This window comes from Macaca fascicularis, chromosome 18 (genome assembly GCF_037993035.2).
Source record: "Macaca fascicularis isolate 582-1 chromosome 18, T2T-MFA8v1.1".
In the NCBI taxonomy this organism is placed as follows: Eukaryota; Metazoa; Chordata; class Mammalia; order Primates; family Cercopithecidae; genus Macaca; species Macaca fascicularis.
The window spans coordinates 40811348-40827353 of NC_088392.1; the positions used below are offsets into that span (position 1 = coordinate 40811348).

Below are 16006 nucleotides of genomic sequence, written 5' to 3' on the forward strand. Positions count from 1 at the left end.
TCAGGAGTTCCAGATCAGCCTGGCCAACATGGTGAAACCGCGTCACTACCAAAAATTACAAAAATTAGCCAGGTGTGGTGGCAAGCGCCTGTAGTTCCAGCTACTCCAGAGGCTGAGGTGGGAGAATCATTTGATCCGGGGAGGCAGAGGCTGCAGGAAGCCGACATCGAGCCACTGCACTTTAGCCTGGGTCAAGAGTGAGACTCTTAAAAAAAGAAAAAAGATTCTTCAAAGCCCCCAATGAGTTTCACTGCGGGCCTGATCTCATAATTCTCAATGGCTTTTTTTTTTTTTTTTTAATCGTATTTCACTGAATATGAAGTGAGGTTAGATCACCATGCCAACCAGTGGCCTCATCAATACTGATGTGTGTGTATTTAAATAATTACGTTTCTCAGAGCCATCAGCTTTCACGCTGTATATGCGTTCATGCCCTAGCAATGCCATGCCCGTTTCTATGCAGTAACTCGCCAGCTTGAGTATATGTTTCTTCGGGACCTGGGGTCAAGGTATAAACTCTCTGACCCTAAGCACCTTGAAAGCTACGAGGCCCAGAAACAGGCCCTGCATGCAAATAAATGCCCTAGGCAGGTCTGCTCGCTGGGTAACCTTCCCGCGCCAGGAGGCAGGGTGGCTGGTGGCGGAGGTCTTCCGGGCCCGGGAGGAAACCTGCGGGCGGCGCGCAGGCGAGCCCCCGCCTCCCGCTCCCCTTCTCCCGCCAGGAGGCTGCCCCTCGCAGCTCGTCAGCCGGCCAAATGCATTCCATAGCTGTGCACAAGACACACTTCTCCAGGCAGTCCTAGAAACCGGAGCCCGGAGCGGAGAGGGCGGGAGGGAGCGCGCGGCCGCCGCTGAGGTCATATTCACGCCGCCTCCCCGCCCTCGGCGGCTGTTCCCCTCAGCGCACACTTCCCGGGGCCTCGGTCCAGTCCCGTATAAATGTCTTTTAAACCGAGACAGCGCTCTCCTCCCCTTGCCCTCCGGCGCGGCCAAGGGATCCGCCGCCAGGGCCTTTAAAACAAAACCAATGAATGAAGCGCTAGAGCGAGCGCGCGCGAGATGGCCACCGCGAAGCCCAGCCGGGTCGAAATCGGGCCACCGACCGGCTCTCTAAGCTCCAAAACTCGCAGCGAAGCCCGCTCGGTGCTCCCTGCTTTTCCAATTTCTCCATGGCTCCGGCCGGGGCTCAATCGATTCTGGGAGCTTCTCTGCCCCCCACCTCTCTCTCTCCTCCGTCGGTACCCCATCTACAGCCCCGGGAGGGGGTGGCGGTGGCGGGGGGTTGGGGGGAGAAATAGCTTTTAGAAACCCGATCTGTTGTTTGCGAAACACAATCGCTTTTTTTTTTTTTTTTTAAAGCGACAGGGTGTCTAGACGGCCACGTGACGAGGCCGGAGCCGGGCGCGCCACTGCGCAGTGGAACCAGCCGAGCAGAGGGCCGGAGGGGGGGTGCGGGGGGGCGGGGAGGAGGCGGCGGCGGCGGCGGCTGGGGGCGGGGGAGGGAAGGGGGAGGAAGGGGGAGGGAAGGGGGCGGGGGCGGGGGCGGGAGGCCTTGCGGGAGGCGGCGAGGTCTGGGCACACTCGCTTGCTGCTCGGCGCACTGAAGATCTTGTCCCCGAGCCGCGCCAGCCGAGCCAGCCGGGCGCCGTGCTCGGTCCGCTCGCCGCGCGGGAGAGAGCTGCCCGAGACAGAGCCAGTCCGCCGCCGCCGAGCCGCCGAACGCCCGGCCCCTGAGCCCCAGAGTGCGGCGCGGCGAGCCCCTGGCGGCGGCAGAAGGACCAGAGCGCCAGGAGAGGGCGGACCGGGGACAAGGAGGCTCCCGGGCGCGACGAGGAGAGTCTCGGAGGAGGAGGCGCCGAGAGGACACCGGGGCCTCCTGCCGCCGCTGCTGGGGCCAGGCGAGCAGCCCATGCGGGGACCCTCGGCGGGCAGCCGCGGCCAGGGGAAGGGACACCGGCGGCCCCCGCACTAGCAAGCAGCTTGTGCCCAGGGGGGGCGAGAACGCGCGACCCGCCTGGGGCCCTCCGCCGCCGCCGCCGCCGCGCCGCCCTCCCCCGCGCTGTCAGCCCCGCCGGGCTCAGCCGCCGCCGCAGCATCTTCTGCCCCTGCGCCCCCGCCAGCCTCGAGGAAGTCCCCGCCGAGGACCTGGGCCCCCAGGAGCGCAGGAGGAAAGACCAGAGACTCCCCTAAACCACCCAGATGCGCAGGATTGAAGCGGTCTAGCCAAAGCTTTCTGTGGATTAAAAAAATACACGATTTTTTTTTTTTTGGCAGAAGGAGAGGAAGACCAGCGGGGCTTTGCAAGGAAAAAAGGGGGGGATGTAACTCGTGGATACATTTTTCCACCCCTCAAACATCTTGTTATACTTTGTAAACATTTTCTTTTTTTAAACCCCAGCTCCAGCCGGACGCCCCCAGACCTCAGAGGTTCGAGGAGGTGGTGTTTTTCATTTGGGGCTTTGCATATTTGGTTGTTAGGTTTTGCGAGAGCCTTCTTATTTCGCCAGACATCTCATGCGGGGTGAAGTCCACTCGGCCCCCTCCCCTGAGTCTTCGTGTGCACGGAATTCGAGGAGATCCGGTTACTAAGGATATAGAGAAAAAAAATAAATTGCGTGCTTGCTTTTTTTTTTTTTAATTGCCTGCTTCTCCCCACCCCCAAATTAAGTTGCTTAGCAAGGGGGAAAGAGGCTTTTTCCTTCTTCCAGCAGCCCAGCCGAACGCCTTTCGCTTTTTTGCCTCCGCGGACCTTCCATGTAGGAAGCCGAGGCTGGCGAGCCCGACATTCGGGAGCCACTGCGGGGGGGCCTCTTTTTGGGGAGGCGCCGACGGGGGCAGGCTCGGCCGTCCCCAGGGAAGCGGCGGCCGGGTTCCTCCGGGGCGCGCCGGGGCCGGAGAGCCGCGCAGGGCGCGGGCCGCGCGGGGTGGGGCAGCCGGAGCGCAGGCCCCCGATCCCCGGCGGGCGCCCCCGGGCCCCCGCGCGCGCCCCGGCCTCCGGGAGACTGGCGCATGCCACGGAGCGCCCCACGGGCCGCCGCCGCTCCTGCCCGGGCCCCTGCTGCTGCTGCTGTCGCCTGCGCCTGCTGCCCCAACTCGGCGCCCGACTTCTTCATGGTGTGCGGAGGTCATGTTCGCTCCTTAGCCGCCAAACGACTTTTCTCCTCGCCTCCTCGCCCCGCATGTTCAGGACCAAACGATCTGCGCTCGTCCGGCGTCTCTGGAGGAGCCGTGCGCCCGGCGGCGAGGACGAGGAGGAGGGCGCGGGGGGAGGTGGAGGAGGCGGCGAGCTGCGGGGAGAAGGGGCGACGGACAGCGGAGCGCATGGGGCCGGTGGCGGCGGCCCGGGCAGGGCTGGATGCTGCCTGGGCAAGGCGGTGCGAGGTGCCAAAGGTCACCACCATCCCCACCCGCCAGCCGCGGGCGCCGGCGCGGCCGGGGGCGCCGAAGCGGATCTGAAGGCGCTCACGCACTCGGTGCTCAAGAAACTGAAGGAGCGGCAGCTGGAGCTGCTGCTCCAGGCCGTGGAGTCCCGCGGCGGGACGCGCACCGCGTGCCTCCTGCTGCCCGGCCGCCTGGACTGCAGGCTGGGCCCGGGGGCGCCCGCCAGCGCGCAGCCTGCGCAGCCGCCCTCGTCCTACTCGCTCCCCCTCCTGCTGTGCAAAGTGTTCAGGTGGCCGGATCTCAGGCATTCCTCGGAAGTCAAGAGGCTGTGTTGCTGTGAATCTTACGGGAAGATCAACCCCGAGCTGGTGTGCTGCAACCCCCATCACCTTAGCCGACTCTGCGAACTAGGTGAGAAGTTGTCCCCTTACCCCCAGCATTTTCCGGCGCGCCAGTGCTGGAAGAAAAGCCCTTAGGGCAGTGCGTTTGTGCAGCCACCCCTCCAGGGGGAGTGTGCATCCCCTCCTGGGAGGAGACTGGGGGCCGAAAGTAGAGAAGGGACACGGGGAAACTCAAAGGGCATTCCCTGGGGTTTCCCTTCCAGGATTTCTCCTGTGTTGCCCCGAAGGGGTCTATGGGCACTGCTCCTGCACACAGTTTGCGGTTAAAAATTAGACGCCTTCATTTCCGGATCAACAAGGGGGTGCAGAGGGAGATGGGGGGGTCACGCCTCCCCGCACCCGGAAAGGCGTTGAGGTGTGTGACCGAGTTGGATTTGGTCCAGGCCCGCCAAGGAAGGCTGGGAGAAGCATGCTATAAAAAGGCTGGAAGGTCTCCGTATTTACTCCTTCAGTAAATAAGGAGAATCACGTCGAACACAAGTGGCCCAGACACTGTCGTGGCCGCGCAGCTTTGGAGTTTTGGGGCAAAGAGAGTTGGATGGAAGGCCGAACTGGGTATCTGTCTCATTTCAACTCTGCCAGCCCCAGGGTGCAGAGGAACAAACAGCCAGGAGAAGTTGGGTGTCCCCTACTTTTTCCTTCCTTCCGCACAGATAAGTCTATAGATTAGTGGGGCCCTGCGCCTCGGTGACGTTGTCGCCCCTTACTGCGCTGGGGCCAGGGCTTCTCGGCTGAGACCCTGAAACTTCTTCCCTTTTATCCTGTCAGCTTTCTCCATTCCTTCCTTTTCTGTATGTCTCTGTACACGGAGTGTGATGTGAGGGTTCACCCCGGGCGACCGCAGATCCCCCAAGTTCACCAGCACGCTTGGGCTGCATCTCCCGAGTGCGCTGGGAATGGGGAGCCCCGTGTCCCTCGCGCGGGTGCCCAGCGGACCGGCGGGGGCGGAGGTGAATTGCACCCCTGGGGGGCGGGCCAGGGCGGGGAACCGAGGTTGCTGGGAGCTAGGTCTGGAGTCCGAGAACGGGGAGGGGGTATGGTCGCCCCCCGCCTGTGAACTGTGAAGTGCGCGGCTCCGGCTGAGCCGGTGGTTTCCAGCCGGGCCAGCCGAGCGCGGCGGCGGCGGCCGCAGACGTGGAGGAGCGGAGCGCCGAGGCTGGCGCCAGGCGGCCTCTTTTGTTTATCTGACAGCTAAATATCAAGGCAATCACCGCCTCGCGGCCCTGCCTCCAACCCCCACAGCTAAGACAAACAGTTGGGCTAAAAGAATGCTTCTGTTATCATAAGTTTCTATCTCTCTTCTCATGGCTGGGCCTTTATTTTCTCTTGCTTTTTTAATTTCAGAGTCTCCCCCCCCTCCTTACTCCAGATACCCGATGGATTTTCTCAAACCAACTGGTGAGTAGATGATTTTTAAAATATCCTTCCTATCTTAAGTTAGAAATAGAGCCTCTAGAACCTGGCTTTTTGTGTGTAGGCAAAGGCTTGGAGAGGTGCTGGACTTGCTTCACTTCACGTTGGTTCTAGGTTTCCTCTGTTGGAAGTTTGGTGAATTTTTCTGTTGTGACTGGGTTTTTGTTTTGTGTTTTTGCAAAGATGTTCCCTTGATATGCTTTACATTTTGTTCCTTTTTCCTGTATTTGCGCTCTGTAGCCGGTGGGCTCAGCTTTGATACGTGGAAGCTTTAGTCCAGAAAGAAGTGTCTTGGGAACCAAATAGGACTGGTTGATGGGGAAAACTTGGAGACTTCGTGAGTGCCAGGAGCATCAACGGCAATAATGGAAAGCGTGATTAGATAGATGGGAAGGCGGTTTAAAAAGGTTCAAAGAAGACTTTGGTCTAGAGTAGACACTGGAACGTTTCAGAAGTATAGGCAGTGAAAGGAGGGTAGGTTCCCCCTGCCCCAGTCACCTGCAAGTCAGTCCTCTCCCGGGGTTTTCTCAGTATTCTCCATAGGGGCCGTCAAAGTTTTGAGCACAGCTCTGCCTGTCTGTTGCTTTGTCACTGACTGGCATGGAGCCAGGGCAGAAGCCCATTTGAGACTGGCACCAGCCCTGTTGTGGTTGTCTGCATTCAACTTCTGGCCGGCAGTAGCACAGGAGTCCATCCCTGGACATCACAGTGCTGGGGACGGGGTCAGCAAAATGAACTTTGGGGTGACAACAAGGACAAACCTCAATTCCTGGAGCTCCTTCTTACAGTAGGAGATAGATCTGTTTGCTACAAGTACAGGCCGTGTGTAACCTTGGTTTTTGTTCTTGTATACTGGTGCCTGAAAAAACATTAATACTTGGGACATTTTTATTTTGCCAAGGTTCTGGGAGAAGGAAAAGTGAAGAGTTGGGCACCATTTAGCTCCTGGAATTCTGCAAGTCCTTCCGCCTTCTGCATTTTGGCTGTTGGGCCTTTCCCCTCACTAATTAAAAGTTTTGCTGGGGCGTTGTCATAAATTAAATACTTTAATGAATGTGTAACCGAAGCCCATACTCTGCAGCCAGTCCTCCTGGGACTCTACCAGCTCCCTCAAGTTGGGAAGGCGTTCCTGCTTGCCTGGTGCCGGTCTAATAAGTGGCCCGCAAAGCATGTGATATTTTGCTTTCGATTTACAAAACACCAGATAAATGGTTATTAATGAGGAGATACCCAGCTCTCTGTATTTGTAACAAACATTAACTGGAATTACCAAGCTTTGTTTTCCTAAAGACTGTAACTTGACTGGGTTTTGGCTTAAAGAATCCAGAATTATTTTATGAAGTTAGTTTTCCAAGGGGCCACCTCTGACCTGTTTTTGTTTGTCCTTCCATATTCTTCAAATTTGGAGGTTTTCCTTAAAAGAGAGAGAACAGTGACCTTAGCCCCAGGGATAAAGACCAGCAGGGGTAAATGAAACCTCCAAAACCGTAGAAAAGAAACCTCCAAAAACCTTAGAAAAGAAAGGCCATGTTCCCTTGGGTTTCCTGCAGAGACACTGGGATAAATCTGTTCTCAGGATTTAAGCAGTCATTCTGCCAGGCCAGGACCTCATTTTCGGTGAGTGGAGTGATATATTTATTCATTAGCAAGTGTTGACATTAGGTAGCAAAATGTGTGTAAACAGAGAAGCCACAAAGACAGGAATGTGCCATTTCCAAGGGGGAGAAAAGTTCTCCAGATCAGCCAATAGGAAGTGATTAACCTGCCAATCGGAAACTAAGACAGCTGGTTACTCACCCAAAATGTTTTGTTGAAAATAGAACAAAAAAAGAAATGAGAAAAGGCGCTGCTGTGTAAGAATTTAGCATCAGTAATAGACAAAGCCCCCACAAAGGGAATTGTCCTGCCACATTGGAGGACGGCCAGGTCTGGAGCTGGAGCACACCCCCCTCCCACAGGTCTGGGGCTGGTTTTGCCAGCTGCTGTGGCCGGGGGCACTGAGGTCAGACCACAGATGGGCGCTGACCCAGGTCTTCATCCCCATTTTGCATATGGGAGAATGTTTGGCCCAGGAATCTACGTGCACCATTTACATTTTTCAGTTTCTAAGTCCTCGGTTGAATTTTTAGTCTTGGGTTACTAGGTGAAACAGGCACAAAGTTTTACAGTGGACAGCTGTTAAAATCTTAACCAGCTGCACAACTAAAGGAATACATCCTGTGACGTCTCCATCTTGGGAAAAGGTGATGGGAATGGGGCTGGGTCCTGGTACCCCTGCAGCCTTTGGAGACACAGAGGCTCAAAGCTCGGAGCTCCATTTTGCTGTAATTTAAGCCACTCTACTCAGCCTCTGGGAGGCCTGGACTTGAGACACCTACATACTGTGTGGTCCAGCCAGCAGAGCCATCTTTGAAAGAGCGTTCACATGACTGACTGAACCTAGGGCGAGCCTGTTGTGACTTGTGGCTGTCAGAAGTCAGAAAGACACCCCTACCTCCGCATCCCACAAGAATTTGCTGTTTAAAGCTGGGTCTCGGGGATAGCTGTGTGGGCTCTGCTTCCCGTGTTTCACTGCATGTAATGGTCTGAAAGGTTTGAAGAATGGCTGGCCTTTGGGGGTGGCTGGGTGAGCTCTTGAGGGCCCCAGGTGGCCAGTGTCCATTGGCAGATCCAGCCTCCAAATCCAGGTCGGAAGTCTGGCATCTTGACCTGAGATCTGGCACTGCTTTTGCCTCTTAACCGAGGTGCCTCTTCACTTTTCTAGGCCTCTTTTAAAATCAGCATGATGAAAGAGATTAGGTCATTCATTCATTCATTCTTTGGTTCATTCATTCATTTTACAGGCATGATGATGTGCCTATCTAGAAATGTGAGGATTCCGATGCAGTGCTATGTTCTTCTATAACCAGGGTTCATTTGAGTTCTGGGTTGGGTGAACTACCTGGGGCAGAGCTGCGACCCTTGGGGTATACTCGTGGTGTGGTTGGTGGGTAGGGGCTCCTCTGTCTTTAACAGTACTTAGGAAGCCCAGAACGCAGTTGCTGAGGCTATCGTGGTACTCCCAGCTCCTTTACCTCGTGCTGATTCTCAATAGTTCACTCCTTGGCTGCTCCCCAGGGTTGGGTTTTCAAAGACTCTGTTGGAGCTGCTCGGAGAAAGGAATGAGTCTTTTTCTCCCACAGAACCTAGCGCTTACCGAGTGCTTGGTAATACTTAGTGTTGCATGAGTCAGGAGTGGCCTAGAGCTTCTGTCTGCCAGCCAGCCCGGGCTCTGGGGAACAGGCAACACAGGCCTAAGGTGAGATCCTGACTTTAGAGATCTGTCTGTGCGGAGCTTTTCTGTGAGTGAGAGATGGAGGTATGGCTCCTTAAACCTTAAGGCCAGTCTGGATGGCCTGGCCACCGCCAGGAAAGAGGGTAGGGACTCCATGGCCTGCCTGCGGGGTGAGAGCCATGGGATAGGGCTGGACTCTTAGGTATAGCCCAGCTCACTGGGTGGCCCTTTGAGCTAGTCAGTGGTGCCTCAGTTTACCTGGGTGCCTGTGGTATACTTTGCTTCTTCACAGGGGTGGCAGTAAGGCTTAATTAACGTTTGTAAATCCCTCCTGAGATCAAAGCCACTGCAGATGGGCAGAGCACCATTTCATAAAAACACTTGTGGTTGCCTGCATGGAGCTGGCTTACCTTTGATCTGAGATGGGCTGACACCCTGAATGTGGTCCCAGCTCTGCTCTGAGATGCCTGGCTTTTCCTTTGAAACACACCTTGCCCCTGGGATTCTGCCAGCCAAAGGTGTGGGGGAGTGGCTGTGGATAAGTCATCATGTTTAATGTGGGGATGTCTTCTGTCTGGGAGGAGTGGGTTGAGAAGCCTATCTCTGGAAAATGATGAAGGCCATCAAAAAGGTTTAGAAAGGGCAGAGTATACACCATTTAACAAGTAACTCCATTTCCTGCCTGCCTCTATTGTTTTCTGTTTGATTAAGTGTATCCTGTAAAACTGTATATTCATGTTAGGAATTAGACTTTATCCTGATAAAATGAGATTACACACACAGTGTTCTTTCTCCCCTGCCCACTGTGGCCACCTCATCCCCACACCTGCCTCCACTTCTGCCTCTCCCCTGCTTAGGAGAGTTCTTGAAAAGTTGTCCTTCCAGCCTGGAGGATGTGGGAGAGGGAGTGACCCGGAGTTAGAGAGAGAACCTTAGCATTAAGGGGGGCAGACAGCAGAAACCCAAAGATGGTTTGGGGCTATGTGTAGGCCACTGAAGGATTCCCATGGGCTACTTGTCCCTGGCTGCTGTTTTTTTTTTTTGGCTTTCCTATTTGCCAGCATGGCCGAGTGGTTCTGATTGGAAACCCACAGGGACATTGTCCTAGTGGCCTGGGGTAGGAGGCCTGGTGTCTGCATGATCCAACCTGTTGTGTTTGCTGCGGACTTGGGCAACACCTTTCCTTAGCCAGGCTCTCTCCTAGGACTTCAGGGAGTTCGGCGCCGTCAGTGGTGCATGACAAGCTTACAGGGTCTTGTGTATTTGTGTTTCTTGGGACTAATGAGTTGTGGTTCATGGACATTAGGTTTTGCTTTAATTGCTTGGAGGGCGGTTGTGGAGTCTCTGTTTCTCAGCTGGAATTGTCATTATCCTCATTAACGGTGAGGTCACTGTGCGGAGTACCTGAGGGTGACAGAAGTTGAAGAGAAGCTTATAGTCTAGTTAAGGGCAGGTGCAATCTAAAGGTAAAAGTCAGTGAGGAAACTCCGAGTGTTGGGTGCCAGAGGTTTTATAGGAGCTGAGGGCAGAGAGCCTTGCAGGTCTGGGGTTGCCTGGGAAGGTTTCCAGAGATGAGGGGTTTGGACTAGCCTGGGAGAGGTAGAACATTTCCCCTCCGGCTCGGAGCCTTGCTGAGAATGTTCTCTGTCTTGATCTGGTGGTGGTTACACAGGTGTATACATGAGTAATATTCATCGCGTCTACTCGGGATTTTGTATACTTTGCTCTACTTAAGTTACTCCTCAATTAAAAAAGGGGAAAGAAGTCCTTACAGCCCAATACCAATCTTGAGAATGTTCTCAAGAACTGGGAAACCTGTCTTTTAAAAGGATGAAGGCAGAGAGGACATGGGCTCCAAGGAGGGAGGCTTCTGCCCTTGATGAGGGATGACAGAGCAACCAGGGTTAAGAAAGTCCAATCCAAACCTCCTTTGACCTTGGAACCACCTAGTATCCTTAATGGGGGACTGGTAATGCAAGAGAAATTCCAGCCAGTCTGATTGAGCCTGACTTGAGTAATGATTAACTGGCCGCCCGGAGCCCAGACGGGTGACAAGGTGCTGTGGTCTGTCTTACGATGGGCAGCGAAGCCTGAGCAGACCATTAATAATCAGCATCAAGGCCACGAGTCAGCCTTTTGGAATGTGTGGTTTGTCTTTCATGCTGTTTAGAGCGTGCTTAAAGATGGATCTTGGTGTTTTTATTTGTGTATTTATTTCTTTCTCTCCCCTTTTCAAATCCACAGCAGACTGTCCAGATGCTGTGCCTTCCTCCGCTGAAACAGGGGGAACGAATTATCTGGCCCCTGGGGGGCTTTCAGGTAAGATGCTTTCTCTTATTTTCTTGGCAGTTCCAGGGTTTCTTGAAATTGCTAGAGACTGGAGGAATGGGGGCGGCCTTCTGCCACCCCAGCTGGTCTGGACTTCATTCTCATTTTTATATGCCTTAAGCTGGATGCGTCGGTGGTGACATTGTGGTACCTTTCAGCTGCTCACCCTGCAGTCCTTTACGCTGTGGACACTGGGTCTGTGCCGTGGACGGGGAGACAGGAGCTAGCTGGGGACTGCTTTGGTGTGTGAAGTGTTTCCCGGTTATTTTTAAGCAGCTCCTGGGTTGTGGGGCTTCAGCTTGGTGACTTTGGTGTCATTAACTCATGCATTTGAGCTCTTTTTTTGCTTTTGCTCTTTGTGCATGGGGGATGTAAAGGGAATGGACCTACCTTTAAGGAATTTGTTGAAGACAGATCCCAAGCGTACGATGGGATTTCAGAGCATATCTGAGGCCTCCCTCCCAAGTTCTGATTCCCAGCCCAGCTTGCTGCAGGATTTTGCAGCACATGTCTGGGCCTGGGAGCACCAGGGTGGGAGCACTGCTGACAGTAGGAGCTATAATGGTTCCCTAGCGGGGCAGGTTTTCCTCGGGGCACACAGGTGTGCGTGAAGGCCTGGAATGCCAGTGCTGGGGAGTCACGGGGCTGGCTGAGAGGCACTGGGTAGCCATAGCATTGTTGTTCCTGAGGATGTGAAAAGAGGACAGTACTTAGAGAAACTCACTGGCAATGTACATGGGATGCATTTCATGTTCTGAAGAAATCCTATTTCTATCTGTTTTTCCATCCCCACCATGTCATCACTAGATTTTCTAAGAAATGGCTGAAGCAAGAGGGAAAACAACCTTAGAAACCAATGTTAGCAGAGTTTTGGGCATTTGGCATTTCCTTGCCCGTAGGATCAAGTGGTAGCAGCTCAAATAGAAGCTGTGCCCCGTTGTGGTGTATCCTCTTGTGTGAGGGGCATCCTCTTTTGTGGGGTGCCTGCTCTACTTGAAGTGTTTCCTCCATGGCTGGCTGAGGCAAAGTTCATTCCCGGACGGCTCCCTCCCAGGCTCCCCTCTCCAGGAACTGAGCTTGCTGAGAACGTCTTTAGGGAGACCCTTGTTTGTTTTCATTTCAATGCAATATATACTCTGACTGTTATCCGAGACTGAGGGTATTGTTTATTCAAAGCTTCTAATGAGAATTAAGCAGGAAAAAGAGGGACCCAGAGAAGGGAGGGGGCTTCAGGCAGGACAGTGGGAGTGGACAGAGGGAGAAAAGGCAGCAGTGTGTGAACTGCATCTTTTCTGCTTTCTAAGGCTAAGAGAGTTCTTGAAAGAAAGAAGGCCAATGAGAGGAAAGGGTCTCAGCAGAATAACACGCTCAGGATGTTGTTAGATAGTTTTATTTTTTAAACCCTGAATGTGCAGGGAGGAGCCCCGGCCCCTCCAAACCACATGAAATAAGCAAGGGAAGTGGCAGCTTTTGAAAAGGTCCTTTCGGAAGGTTTGTCTTATTGATAACATCTTGTCTGTCTCCCCTGCTGGAGGAAATGGCGACACAGGCTGAGATGCCAGCCTGAGCGCCTCCTCACCCACCCGCCCATGCCATGTGACCTGTGGAGCCCTCAGGAGATGGGTGGGCTTTTTTTTTAATTTTTTATTTTTGACAGAGTCTCGCTCTGTCACCTAGGCTGGAGGGCAGTGGCACGATATCGGCTCACTGCAACCTCCGCCTCCCAGGTTCAAGCAATTCTCCTGCCTCAGCCTCCCAAGTAGCTGGGATTACAGGCACCCACCACCATGCCCGGCTAATTTTTTGTATTTTTAGTAGAGACGGGGTTTCACCATGTTGGCCAGGCTGGTCTCAAACTCCTGACCTCAGGTGATCCATCCACCCCGGCCTCCCCAAGTGCTGGGATTACAGGTGTGAGCTACCGCACCCAGCCGATGGGTGGGCTTTTTGTTCCCCAAAGCTCTTCCAGTCCTAGAAAGAAACTGGGGGTAAAACAATCATTAACTCCTTCCCCTCACACCCCAGGTGATTGTAGACACAGATATTAATAAGGAGCTGCCAGGAAGAAGCAGTGACTCCCTGAAGGGGCAGCGTGGCTTCAGAAGGCTGCAGAAAGGAAAAAGGGGGCCCTCCACATGGAAAGAGCATTTGTTTTGAATTTCTTCCCTTGATTTACTAATTCCGAAGGCTTCAAAGTTTGAGCTCTTTCTTCTTTCAGTTCGGAGTTGGTGCAGTGTATTCATAATGGGCCATGGTGGGGAGGGTACAGTGTTTTGGGGGTTGATGTCACTGGCTTGGGGGCATCTGGAGGGGAGGCGCTGGGCACGGAGAAAAGCCCAGGGCTGTCCTCTTTGTAGCGAGAATGCCTTCCAAAAGGGAACTCTATTGGCCCTGGTCCAGGGCAGAGAGTTTTGTAAATGGAGAAAGCCCAAACCTCCTCCTTTTCACGAAGTTGATCCTTCCATGGGGGGTGGCCTGGGTGTGTCTGCCTTGCTGAGGATGAGGCCAGTGCCTGGATGTGGCAGGGCTGGATGGGGGAAGGGGCATAGCAGACACTGAGGTTGGGGGTTGGGAGCCTGGCAGCAAGGTGGGGAGCAGTGAAAACGCCAGTGAGGAGTTTCTCCCTCCTCCTCCTTGAAATAACCTCTCTGAGCCTCTTTCACAGGCCCTGTGTGCTGTTTTCCTTCCTGTCCTGCCCTGGCTGAGAGTGGGCTTAATGAATGGGGCTCAGTTTAGGGTGGGAGGAAGGTCGGCAGCAGGAGCCAGGGCTTGATTCTTTTGGCAAGGGAAGAAGGGAAAGAAAAAACAGCCAAATGTGAAAATGTGTGCCTTGGAGGTGGGGGTGGGGTGTGCTCAATGGCCTGTCCCCTCCTGAAATGCAGGGGTGACTCCAAGGCTGGCCCTTCCCTTTCCTGCGCCCTTGCAAACTGCCAGGGAGGAAGGGGAGTGGGTGGGTAGGAGCCTGGGGGCGGGGCTGCTGGCTGCAGGTTGGAATTCCAGCATTGCAGCTTTCTTTTGGGGGAGTGGTGGGGGTGGGTAGAAGACGGGCCTGGTCGTTAGGGACTTGCAGTGAAACACACCCCACCCCTGCAAGTTTCCTCGGTCTGGGAAAACGGGACATTTTTAGAAGGCAGCGACTTGCTTCCAGGAGATTGTACTTTCATTTTTGACAGCTGGCTTTCTGAGACAGATGGATTGCTGGGTGCAGGCTTGTGTGTGGATGTGTGTGTGTGTGTGTGTGTTGAGGGGGTGGGTGAGTGGGTGGGTGGGTGTTGCCACAGACGTGCAGAGAGACAATCCCGTGCGCAAACACATGAGACTGTGCAGATGCCCACAGGCAGGCTCTGGGATAGGGTGGGTCCCTGTCGCTGGGGTGGGTTGATGTCAGGGTGGCCTCTCCAAGAGGTTGTGGACTTGGTGGGTGGAGTTTGTGAATGGATTCTGCATTGTGATTTGGCAGTCTGCGCCCGACCCTCTGGGATGGGTGTCTTTTGAAAGGCATGCAACTCCCGAACAGGTCCTTGCTGCTGCTTGGACATGGATGTGTCATGGCTCAGGAAGATCACCTGAGAGGTCTTATGTAGCTTGGAAGCCTCTAGGCTCAGATTCGTCGTGGAAATGGAAAGGATTTGCCCCCAGAGCTTTCCGGGGATCACTGGGAATGCAAAGCATCTGTTGGAAGCTATCATCTTTGCAGCCTCCATCTGGAGTTTCTGTCTGGGGGCTTTCATTTTGCCTGTCTGCTGTCCTGGTTTGGGTGGGTTGAGGGAGCAGCATCTCCCTTGTGAGTTCTAGGTTATTCAACTGCAGACTCATCTTCTAGCCTCCTCCTTTATGTATGAATGTCTGGAACTGGCTCGGCCTCAGCCATATGGACCTCCCCAGTTAGGGTAGGGATTGGAAGCCAGCAACCACTTGTAGTTATTTAAACTTCAAAAGAAATACTCCCATGGATCTCAAGGAGGGAGGTAGGAGGCAGTGGAGACAGAAGCGCTCACGTGTCCTGGGAAACTCCATCTCTTGGCTGTGCAAAGTCATACTTGTTGGAGAGACCCGGCACCAGGCCTCCAACCCAAGGGTGGCCAACTCTTTTGCTCAGGTCTTAAGATTCATCTGTGGCCATCTAGTTCACAAGTCTGGGGGATGGGAGCGTCCTTGAGTCAGTATCCATTCAGCATTCAAGAATGTTTCTCTCTCCATCTCTTTGATCCCTGCTGGCATCTGTCATAGTCTCAGAGGAGAGCCTTCAAAAATACCTGTATAATCTGAAAATGCACCCCTGGCTCAGTCCACAGTTGACTTGGGCTCAAACCAAGTAGCTTAGGAAACATTGCTCCATCCTGTTTTAAGGAAAGTTAATCAGCTGCACGTGAACAATTATTCATTGTCTGGCTTGGAATTGTGATCGCGAACTGGGAACCTGGGCGCCTGTTGCTCTGCTTTTTAAAATTTTTTTATTTTTTTAAATTTTTTTCTTTTATTATACTTTAGGTTCTAGGGTACATGTGCACAACGTGCAGGTTTGTTACATACGTATACATGTGCCATGTTGGTGTGCTGCATCCATTAACTCGTCATTTACATTAAGTGTATCTCCTAATGCTGTCCTTCCTCCCTCCTTTAAATTAAGTCACCTCCCCATGCCTGGCTACAAAACAGCTCACGGTTTCACTGAGATCTCTAATGCCATTGTGGAGTGAGGGTAGGGGGCATAGGTTGAGCTCACAGGCACGTGGGCCTTTCACCCGAGTGCTCATGAGCATGGACTTTGGGGGACTCAGGTGGACAGGTGCTTGTGACCATGAGAAAGCTCCTTCCTTCCCATCGCCTTAGTACCCTGCAGGCCACTGTGAGAAATGACAGTCTGGAACTCGAGACCTTCTGCCTCTCCTTAAACACCTGCCAACAGGATGAGTCAGGGCTAGGGCGGGCTCACCTGGTGCACACCCACACCCTGGTGAAGACCAGTCCTGGACCCCGCCTCTTCTGCAGTGCCCCAGGTCATGCACTTCCCCCTGGAGAAGGGCTTACTGATAAAACCCCTTTTGTCCTGGAAAGAATGTGGCAGTCAGGCAGGGGTTAAATACAGGGTGACAGCATTTAAAATCTCTGGAGCAAATTTAGGCTGCTCTGCCGGCCAGACAAGCTGGTCTGCTGCCTCACGCATCCTGTCCCCAGGCAGAACTGGGCCAGCAAAGGGAGAGGGGGC

At 53.9% G+C, this 16006-nt stretch overlaps 1 protein-coding gene across 3 annotated transcripts in view; it reads left to right on the forward strand.

The window, feature by feature from the left end:
* The first annotated feature begins 2689 nt into the window (after positions 1-2689).
* SMAD7 (SMAD family member 7) overlaps positions 2690-16006 on the forward strand; it is a 31043-nt gene continuing 17726 nt past the window's right edge. The window contains exons 1-3 of one of the 3 annotated variants that reach the window (XM_005586745.4): positions 2690-3792; positions 5127-5180; positions 10714-10788. In XM_005586745.4, the coding sequence (XP_005586802.2) occupies positions 3180-3792; positions 5127-5180; positions 10714-10788 (742 nt within the window). In that variant the 5' untranslated portion in view covers positions 2690-3179. Of the gene's footprint in view, positions 3793-4224; positions 4338-5126; positions 5181-10713; positions 10789-16006 lie in introns of those variants that run through there. The other 2 variants (XM_005586746.4, XM_045378242.3) reach the window with 2 other exon arrangements.